General features: G+C 34.9%; 1 protein-coding gene across 2 annotated transcripts in view; it reads left to right on the forward strand.

The window, feature by feature from the left end:
- The window catches only part of LOC144451067 (neurobeachin-like protein 1), a 312,418-nt gene that overhangs the window by 113,460 nt on the left and 186,816 nt on the right, over positions 1-12,142 (forward strand). For both annotated transcript variants that reach the window (XM_078141830.1, XM_078141831.1), the window contains exon 18: positions 7,796-7,976. In XM_078141830.1, coding sequence (XP_077997956.1) covers positions 7,796-7,976 — 181 coding nt within the window. The remainder of the gene's footprint in view (positions 1-7,795; positions 7,977-12,142) is intronic.

A 12,142-nucleotide genomic window follows, 5' to 3' on the forward strand; every position in this document is an offset into this window, starting at 1 on the left:
ACATTTAAAATAGTCAGTTAAACCTTCTTTACATCTCACACATGATTGAAGTTGTGAATACATTGAACGTAAAACTTTCAAGATTTTGCCGTGTATACCAACTGACATCAACCTATACCATAAGAGCTCGTGGTTTACACGGTCAAAGGCTTTGGAAAAATCTATGAACATTACATAAAAACGACCACCTTTCATTTTTGTACAACGGATTGCAGACAGAATATGTTATCTACAGTACAGTATCCTTTACGAAACCCTGCTTGAGCCTCTATAATGACATTATTTTCCAACCCAGTTTACTAATCTTTGATTTATAATCTTTGTGAAAATCTTACTACACACTGAGAGTAGCAAAATACCCCTATAGTTATTAACATCACGAAATGACCCATTTTTATGCAAAGGAAAAATGATTCCCTTGGACCATTCCTCAGGATACTGTCCTGTTTCCATAATGACATTGAACAATTTACACAAGAAATGGGAAATGATATCACTGGTAGCTTTGAAAATTTCAGCAACAAAACCATCTGGTCCTGCCGCTTTCTTATACTTAAAACTTTTGATGGCTTTAACCACCTCCTGTTCTGAAATAACATCGTTTACAGATAATGGAACATTTTCCACACAAAGGTTACAAACAGAATCATGCTAAACAATCTTATGATTTACCCTTGTTTTAAAATGTTCATTGAACCAGTCTGATGGTGAAATGTTTGCTTGTAGGGCACCATTTGTGGAACCACGCAACTTTTTAACAACCTGCCAAAAGCTCTTTGGGTCACCACATGCTTTTGGGAGTCTTGATAAACTTTCAGTTTGTTTCTACATAGTGTTAGAGAAGCCAAATAGCACCCAATTATATACTTTCCCCACAACTTCCAGTCGAAACAACATACGGTCAAACACAGGACACTACACAGCATTACACTTAACAACTATCTTATTTAATTCCGTTGTAATGAAACAAAATATACTATAATAATAAGTCTTGAAAGTGTACATGTATTACAGGGTTTACAAACTTATAAACTAAAAGGGTTCCAAATGTTCTATATATATCAAAATGTTCGGTTATCAAACTTGACTGGCGACTTGACTCGCGACTTTTAGTCTTACCGGTGGTGCACACAAACTGTTACCGAGTACAGAGCCCAGGACGGCGAGTTCGTTGAGTGTTTAAGGCGGCTACGTGGGACAAACTTCTACTCACGGTTCCTCCATTGTACCGAACGAACGGTCCTCGAAGTATTTATCTCCAAACTTTGACGTCAATGTCCGCACCATTCATCATACGTCAGGGTCCGCTTACTCTCAGCAATGTCCAACTTTACAGGAGAACGACACTTCTCTGGACAGCTACAGTGAAGACGGGCCTCCCTTGACGAAACCACTGAGAAAACTTCAGGAACGAGCCGTGGACTGCCTCAACTCCCACCAATTGTAGAACAGCCGACGTGGCACTGTATTCCTCGCTATTTAAAGACTATGTTAATTAACAGTAGGTGAATACACCTGGTCATTAAAATAATGCATAACAAATAAGACAGGTGGTTTAGGAACCAACCAATAAATACTCTCTATCATCACAATAGTTTCTTGAATTTATTTCTGACAGCTTTATAATTTTGCAGATCTGTTGGAATGGCGATATTTATCCAATAAATTAAACTTTTCATTTTTCATGTGGGCACACTCTTCATCCCACCACAATTTGTCTTTTTTGCTACCTCTACGGTAATCAACACCTCCGACTTTGGTTTTCAAATCACCACAAACTTTTGCTAAGATATTCTGAAACAATTCCAACGCTTCATTGACATGCAAATTTGCTAAATCTGTATTGAAAGCAGTGAACATTCTTTGTACATCATCACCTTGTAATTTTGTACGCAAGGTGTCAATGTATTCAGAGTTCCATTGATATTTTAAGTACGGCAGCACATTATTCTCGTCTCCAGAAAGCATGATATTCAGAGAAATGTCCTGTAGAAACGAAAATTCACATTGAACTGGGAAATGATCAGAAAAATCAAGACTACTAACTTTAAAATTATGAACATTTACTAACGTACAACTAGAAGCAATAATGTAGTCCACTGTACTGGTGCCCGGGTTCACAAAACAAGTAAACTCACCATTGATATCTCCATTAAAACGTCCATTCAAAATATGTAAGTTAAATTTACAGCATATATCAATGAAAGTTCTTCCAAAATTATTAACAACCTCATCTTTGGAGTTTCTTGGTTTGTCAAAGTCGTCATCTTCAACATCGAAAGGAACAAATATATCAACACCGTGATCCTTAACTACAAAATCATCTCGGCTGCCAGTATGAGCATTAAAATCTCCACCTAATACGAAATCGAAATCTTCAAACTTTCTAAAAATTTCTTCGATACAAGTTTCTACACGAATTATCCCATTTGGCTCACCTGTATTATACAGTGTGGAACCCTCTGGGGATACATACATCATACCAAAAATAACATTGCGTACGTGATTAAAGGCTTCTTTTTGAAGGAGGAGGAAAATTGCATCATCAACATGACAGATTTGTCTTACATAGGAAAGTAGGGTATAATTTACAAAGACTGTTACTCCACCTGAACATTTGCTAACATTTGAAATGTGCCTTCGACATGTAGAAAAGGACCGATAACCTGGTAAAAAAGAATCGGAATCGCTGGATGAAATTGCAAAAGTTTCACATATTCCAATTATATCAAAATTTATAAGATAATCTTTGACATCAGAGTTGCATTTATATTTCTTTAAACGATTTGCATTCCAACAGACTAAAGAGATAACTTTATTTTTATTTAACGAACGGTCATGATTTCCCCTTGTTACTACTGTACGGGGCCGGCCGAGTCCCTAGATTTTATCGATATCATGAGTCACTTCATTAAACCTGTACTTCTCTCCCTCAATGAGAAGGGTGTCATACAGCAAAGTAGCCCTCTTGTTTTCATCTCTAGCATTTTGTAGAAAGGGGATGAGATTTCGACGCTTTGCTCTGACAGGCGGTGAGAAGTCTAAAGTCAAAAACCGCTGAACCGATTGCCATGATATTTGGTGGGTCCATTACCTTGGGTGTCTAGTTGGGAAATTGTTCAAATCAAAATGATCGCATCACAGGTGTGTGATTTGGGTCAAAAAATGTGATTTTTGGTCAAAAAACTTAAACTCAGAAACTACTGGGCAGATTGGTGCAAGATTTGGTGGGAACATTGTTAAGGGGTGTAAAGTCAGATTTGGTCATGACATGATGATTCCATCAGTGATATGCAAATTAGGGCTAAAATGTGTCTTTTTGGTTAAAAATCAATATAATTCCAAAACTACTGAGCAGATAGGGCTGAAATTTAATAGGAATGCATATAGAGATGTATGGATGAAGAAATATTAAGCATACAATGATTCCATGAGTGATATGCAAATTAGGTGTAAAAATGTTCATTTTTGGTCAAAAACTTATATCTCAAAAAGTACTTGGTCACCGAGTCTGAAACTTGGTGAGATGTTTCTGAAAGTGTTATTCTGCAGATTTTCTTCAAAACATTTTGAGAAATTTGGCTGTAGCGACCATGACCACGCCCTTAGCAACAACCAAATGGCAGTATATTTTGGTCAAATAACGACATCATCTGGTAGGCAAATGAGTAAACATTCAAAAAATGTATGCAAATACCCTAGCAACCATGACCATGCCCATAGCAACAGCCAAATGGTCGTGTATTTCACAAAGATATCTACAGGGAGTAATATACAATTGAATAAACATTCAAAAAATGTATGTAAATATGCCTAGCAACAAGACCACGCCCAACAGCCAAATGATCACGTATATTGCAAAGATAATATCAGGAATTCATACACAAGTGAACAAAAACATTAAAAAATGTATGCAAATATATCTAACAACATGACCATGCCCATAGCAACAGCCAAATGATAGCATATATCGTAAAGATAGCAACATGGTTGGATAGGTAACTGGATAGTCATTCAACAAATGAACACTTCTTGTTAGCATGGATTACCATATGGATAAACATTTTTGAAAACTGTACAGTTGTGCTACAATGCCATTGGCGGTATTTTTTCAAACTTGGTACAGGGGCAACATACTATGGCATACATATGCACGTCAATTTGTTTTATGATACGATCCAATATGGCCACCTAGCAGCCATTTGCGAATTTTCCTTGTCCAAAGCCATAACTCAGACATGCTTGAACAGATCTCATTCAAAGTTGCTATTAGGACAGTGTTATATGACATGCATGTGCATATTCATTTTCGTTGTGATACAATACGATGTGGCTGCCTGGCAGCCATTTTGTTTGCGAATTTCCATATCCAAAGCCATAACTCAGACATGCTTGAACAGATCTCATTCAAAGTTGGTATTAGCACAGTGTTCTATGACATACATGTGCATATTCATTTTCGTTGTGATACAATACGATATGGCTGCCTGGCAGCCATTTTGTTTGCGAATTTTCCATGGCCAAAGCCATAACTCAGACATGCTTGAACATATCTCATTCAAAGTTGGTATTAACATGGTGTTCTATGACATACATGTGCATATCCATTTTCGTTGTGGTACAATCCGATATGGCCGCCTGGCAACCATTTTCTTTGCGAATTTTCCATGTCCAAAGCCATAACTCAGACATGCTTGAACAGAGTAGTGATATCAAAAACAACCACATGAGGCCAAACAACATTAACTAGGGAGTCAAAACTAAACATTGAATCTTTACATAATAATACTTTGTGCTAGGAATCAAAATTAAATATTGAATCATTACATAATAATACTTTGTGCTAGGAATCAAAAGTAAATATTGAATCATTACATAATAATACTTTGTGCTAGGAATCAAAAGTAAATATTGAATCATTACATAATAATACTTTGTGCTAGGGAGTCAAACTAAACATTGAATCATTACATAATAATACCTTGTGCTAGGGAGTCAAAACTAAACATTGAATCTTTACATAATAATACTTTGTGCTAGGAATCAAAAGTAAATATTGAATCATTACATAATAATACTTTGTGCCAGGGAGTCAAAACTAAACATTGAATCATTACATAATAATACATTGTGCTAGGGAGTCAAAACTAAACATTGAATCATTATGTAATAATACATTGTGCTAGGGAGTCAAAATAAAATATTGAATCTTTACATAATAATACATTGTGCTAGGGAGTCAAAACTAAACACTGAATCATTACATAATAATACCTTGTGCTAGGGAGTCAAAATAAAATATTGAATCATTACATAATGCTTTGTGCTAGAAAGTTGAATCGTTACATAATACCTTGTGTTAGGGAGTCAAAGCTAAACATTGAATCATTACATAATAAAAGCTTGTGCTAGAAAGTTGAATCGTTACATAATACCTTGTGCTAGAGAGTCAAAATTAAACATTGAATCATTATATAATACCTTGTGCTAGGAATCAAAATTAAATATTGAATCATTACATAATGATACTTTGTGCTAAGGAGTCGAAACTAAACATTGAATCATTACACTATAATACCTTGTGCTCGGGAGTCAAAATTAAACATTGAATTATTACATATTATATTATACCAGTATATTGATGGTGGAAATCGAGGGATCTGATTGGTCTAGACATCAAACTAGCGCGTCTAAAACGAGTGATAATGCACTGCTGGTACGATAATGCACTGCTGGCACGCGTCCAAATTTTGTTCGTCTACGAGCGTTGAGTTGTAGTCCGCCGTGATACTGATAGTGAACTCTTCGAATTGTCAGAGGAGGATTTTCTCTCAATGACACAATATTTTATGAGAAATTATGAAGGAAATTTCGAAAGCAACCCAGTCATCGCGTATTTGTTCAAATCATCGCCTACTACATGTACTAAGGTCAAGGCGCTATAGGCATGCACGAGATCGGCCCCAGCCTCGGCGCGGCTGGAGTGGAAACATTGGTGAGCTGCCCTGTCCTGTCATAAAAATGAAGCCCGTGAAAGAGGTTACACTGGCCGACTTACCATTAATCTAAATAGAAATTTGTCTGGGATCCTGTCCTAGAGTATCAGTCATCAATCCGAGAGGGAAATCCTCAAACCCGAAAATCTACTGAGGTAACTTCCAGTAATATAAATACATTGTAAATATCAACCTGTCTATAACTTCACAGATTCACGAATTCGGCCGGGAGCGATCGAAGCACGCTGTATTCAATAAACCACTTCAAGTTTATACCTTGAGTCAAACAGGTTGTTTATTCATCACTGTGCACTTTTAATGAGCCGATCAATGTACAGATTATCCCTAGAAACGATGAGCAGATAAAATAAACCCAGTCGCTGCACGACGTTCACATTGAGGCCAAGATTAGCTGTCTTGAAAAGCAGCGTTATTGTTATGCAAATTAGACACAGAGGCGCATATGAAACATGTGAAACGAGAAAACGTTAGTTCTTATCTTGTTTCCGATATTTTCAATATACTGGGTATAATATAATAGCGATAAACCACCCCTGGGGAAGGTATACCACTCGGTTTTGACCAGTGAACTCAATATATGCACTCGCTATCGCTCGTGCATATATTTCGTTCACTGGTCAAAACCTCTTGGTATACCATCCCCAGGTGGTGGTTTATTGCTTAAATAATACATTGTGCCAGGGGGTCAAAACTAAACATTGAGTCATTACATAATACCTTGTGCTAGGGAGTCGAAATTAAACATTCAGACATTACATAATACCTTGTGCTAGGGAGTCAAAATTAAACATTGAATCATTACATAATACCTTGTGCTAGGGAGTCAAAAATAAACAGTAATCATTACACAATACCTTGTGCTAGGGAGTCAAAATTAAACATTGAATCATTGCATAATATCTTGTGCTAGGGAGTCAAAACTAAACATCAAATCAATACACAACAATACCTTGTGCTAGGGAGACAAAACTAAACATTGTAGGGAGTCAAAACTAAACATTGAATGTATACATAATACATAATCATTACATAAAAATCACACTAAAAAATTTCACAATTGCTTTCATGATGCAGAAGTTTAGTAGTTTTCTGTTTAGTAGGGGAGAGATGATAAGGACTCCTCCCACTCCAATATTTAACAGTCTACTTGTGCTAGGTAGTCAAGTCAAAAACATTGAGTTACTACCTGGGATAATGCCCAGTGTTAAAGAGTCAATAAAAACATTTTGTTACCTAAAATATTACTAGTTTACCTAGTGCTAGGCTTCAAATCATAGACTGTCATTTGCATTTTATTGCAATGGATAAAACAGTAAATTGTTGTTGTTACACATGAATGTCAAAAATATGTATTATAATTATTTTTTATGGTAGCTTTATGTCACTACTGTAAGTTGTTTTTGAATTCATCCAAACATTGGGTTGTTATGGTCAAACCACTTACCTGTTAGTGTTACAACTGCAACATATGGGATTTCAACTGTGTTGTGGGTTTGATTAAATTTGCCATGCTGTATAAAAGAAGAGTGTTGTTCAGTTTGACCATGAAACAACCCATTTTCCTCAGGCATTTAGGTTAGTTCATGCATTAACACTGACCCCATAAGGGTGGCCCTAACTGGACAAATTAATACAAAAAATATGAATTCCAATTATAATTGGTATTTTGCCTTCAGGTACACAAAGTTGCTCGTGGCAAACACAATTTTTTGCAGAATAATTATTGCAAATACTGGGTACAGAATTTTATATATTTTCTATTTTTGTATTATCAATAGGAAGTGATTAACTCCATAGGTGGTATCCAGGTGTTATTCCCATTATTGGAACTGGCATCAACAGAATATATGGATCTGAAAAACTCATTAAATGATGATGGATTTAACAAGGAAAAACTAACATCACAAGATACTACTGCTGATGCCGAGTGGGTAGTTGTACCAAAGTCATACTATTTAGGTGAGATGATTATTAAAATGCAAATTTAGTCTAAAGAGCCAATCATAATGTACACTGTATTTATAAATCAACCAATCAAAGAACATACTTGACATCATCTGCAATTGTGTCTGCCACATTATCAGTTGACCAATTATGGCAAATCAACTACAAATACGTAGGTTATAACATAGGTTATCCATAGGTTATAAACATAGGTTATACATAGGTTATACATAGGTTATACATAGGTTATAAACATAGGTTATACATAGGTTATACATAGGTTATACATAGGTTATAAACATAGGTTATACATAGGTTATACATAGGTTATAAACATAGGTTATACATAGGTTACACATAGGTTACACATAGGTTACACATAGGTTATAAACATAGGTTACACATAGGTTATACATAGGTTATACATAGGTTACACATAGGTTATACATAGGTTATACATAGGTTATAAACATAGGTTACACATAGGTTATACATAGGTTATACATAGATTATAAACATAGGTTATACATAGGTTACACATAGGTTACACATAGGTTACACATAGGTTATAAACATAGGTTACACATAGGTTATACATAGGTTATACATAGGTTACACATAGGTTATACATAGGTTATACATAGGTTATAAACATAGGTTACACATAGGTTATACATAGGTTATACATAGGTTATACATAGGTTACACATAGGTTACACATAGGTTATAAACATAGGTTATACATAGGTTATACATAGGTTATACATTGGTTACACATAGGTTACACATAGGTTACACATAGGTTACACATAGGTTATACATAGGTTACTCATAGGTTATACATAGGTTATAAACATAGGTTATACATAGGTTATAAACATAGGTTACACATAGGTTATACATAGGTTATACATAGGTTACACATAGGTTATACATAGGTTATACATAGGTTATAAACATAGGTTACACATAGGTTATACATAGGTTATACATAGGTTACACATAGGTTATACATAGGTTAAAAACATAGGTTACACATAGGTTATACATATGTTACACATAGGTTATACATAGGTTATACATAGGTTACACATAGGTTATACATAGGTTATACATAGGTTATACATAGGTTACACATAGGTTATAAACATAGGTTATACATAGGTTATACATAGGTTACACATAGGTTATAAACATAGGTTACACATAGGTTATACATAGGTTATACATAGGTTATACATAGGTTACACATAGGTTATACATAGGTTACACATAGGTTATAAACATAGGTTACACATAGGTTACACATAGGTTATACATAGGTTATACATAGGTTACACATAGGTTACACATAGGTTACACATAGGTTATAACATAGGTTATACATAGGTTATACATAGGTTACACATAGGTTATACATAGGTTATACATAGGTTATACATAGGTTACACATAGGTTACACATAGGTTATACATAGGTTACACATAGGTTACACATAGGTTACACATAGGTTACACATAGGTTATAACATAGGTTATACATAGGTTATAACATAGGTTATACATAGGTTACACATAGGTTACACATAGGTTACACATAGGTTACACATAGGTTATAACATAGGTTATACATAGGTTACACATAGGTTACACATAGGTTATAACATAGGTTATACATAGGTTATAACATAGGTTATAACATAGGTTACACATAGGTTACACATAGGTTACACATAGGTTACACATAGGTTATAACATAGGTTATACATAGGTTATAACATAGGTTATACATAGGTTACACATAGGTTATAACATAGGTTATACATAGGTTATAACATAGGTTATAACATAGGTTATACATAGGTTATAACATAGGTTATACATAGGTTATACATAGGTTACACATAGGTTACACATAGGTTATAACATAGGTTACACATAGGTTACACATAGGTTATAACATAGGTTATACATAGGTTATACATAGGTTATACATAGGTTACACATAGGTTACACATAGGTTACACATAGGTTATAACATAGGTTATACATAGGTTACACATAGGTTACACATAGGTTATAACATAGGTTATACATAGGTTATACATAGGTTATACATAGGTAATACATAGGTTATACATAGGTTATACATAGGTTATACATAGTTTATGACGTAGGTTATACATAGGTTACACATAGGTTATAACATATATTATACATAGGTTATACATAGGTTACACATAGGTTATAACATATATTATACATAGATTATACATAGGTTATACATAGGTTATAACATAGGTTATACATAGGTTATACATAGGTTATACATAGGTTATAAACATAGGTTATACATAGGTTATACATAGGTTATACATAGGTTATAAACATAGGTTACACATAGGTTATACATAGGTTATACATAGGTTATGGGCCAAACAATTTAATATAGTGCCAGAATGCCAAGCAGGTTTTCTTGAAGGTTATTCAACTGTTGATAACTTTTTCACTCTGTATGCAACACTTCAAAAATCATTGTCGGTAAGAGAAAAGAAATTGTATTGTCTATATGTAGATTTCGAGAAAGCCTTCGATTCAGTGGACAGAACACAGCTCTTGTACAGATTGGCTTTAGAAGGAATTAATGGCAAAATGTACCAAATATTGAAAGCAATGTACGCTGACGTGAAATCGAGTGTTAGGGAGGGAAATGTAACGTCAGAGTGTTTCGTCTTACAAAAAGGGGTTCGTCAGGGATGCATGCTAAGCCCGATTTTGTTTAGTCTATACATTAATGAGCTTGAGAAAATGATGAAAAATTCAGGGTTGCGTGGAATTCAATTTTTACCGAATGACATGTTGGAACTTTTTCTTCTGTTATATGCTGATGATATTGCCATATTGTCAAATACTGTGATTGGTTTAAAGAGATTAATTGATGTACTGTATGATTTTACCTTGAAATGGAAAATGAAAGTCAATCTGGCGAAAACGAAAGTTGTAGTGCATAGAAATGGAGGTTATCTCAGTAGGCACGAGAAGTGGTATTTTGGTGGGACAGAGCTGAAGATAGCAAGTGCTTATGAGTACCTAGGTCTCGTATTGTCATGTAAAGACTCTCTTTCCGTCACCACAAGAAATATGGCTGTTAAAGCTAGGAAGAAATTAGCTATCGTAGGAAAGTCTGTTAAAGATTTGAAGTTTCTGGCACCGAAAATATATTTTAGGCTTTTTGACGTCTTGATTTTACCAGTCCTTAGCTACGGCTCTGAAGTATGGGGTTTTACGGCATATGAACACCTTGAAAGAGTACAGTTACTTTATTGCAGACGTTATTTAGGAGTGGCAAATAGCGCCCCCAATTGTACAGTTTTGGGTGAATGTGGGAGATTGCCATTGTTCTGTTACTATGTTACAAGATGCGTTAAGTACTGGCTACATATCATAACAATGCCAGAGTCACGTTTACCATTTAAAGCTTATCAAATGTTATTTAAAATGGATGAACAAGGAAAACATTCCTGGGTCACACAGGTAAAACATCTGTTTTATCAGTACGGTTTTGGAGAATCCTGGTTAAACCAGGGTGTGGGGAATACAGTGGTCTTTCTATCAGAGTTTAGTACTAGGGTAAAAGACGTTAAAAGCCAAGAATGGTGGTCAGAGGTATGTGCTAACGAGAAAACTAGTTACTATAGAAATTTTAAAAAGGAACTTGCACCTGAAATGTATATTTCATTGATTAGTCTTTTTAAGTACCGTAGAGCCCTAGCAAGATTTAGATGCTCTAGCCACGCGTTAGAGATCGAAACGGGGAGACACAGAGGAACTGACAGAGAATTCAGGATATGTAAATTATGTTGTATCGAAGTAGAAGATGAATATCATTTCCTCTTTAAGTGTCCAGCGTGGGATAATCTAAGAAAAAGATATTTACAACCTACATCATACAGATCACCTTCACTTTACCATTTTAATCAGTTGATGGCATCTAAGGATGACAATACCACTAGAAATCTAGATTTATTTTTGTTTCATGCATTTAAAGTAAAAGACAAACTGTAAACTCTCCATAATTTACCATTTATAATTCAGCGAATGTGTGCTTTGGAGCTTTACAAAGACAGCCTTGTTTATCACTGTATGTATTACACTGGCACTGTGAACTAGTTGTGTAACTGA

Source organism: Glandiceps talaboti, chromosome 20, assembly GCF_964340395.1.
Source record: "Glandiceps talaboti chromosome 20, keGlaTala1.1, whole genome shotgun sequence".
Classification (NCBI taxonomy): Eukaryota; Metazoa; Hemichordata; class Enteropneusta; family Spengelidae; genus Glandiceps; species Glandiceps talaboti.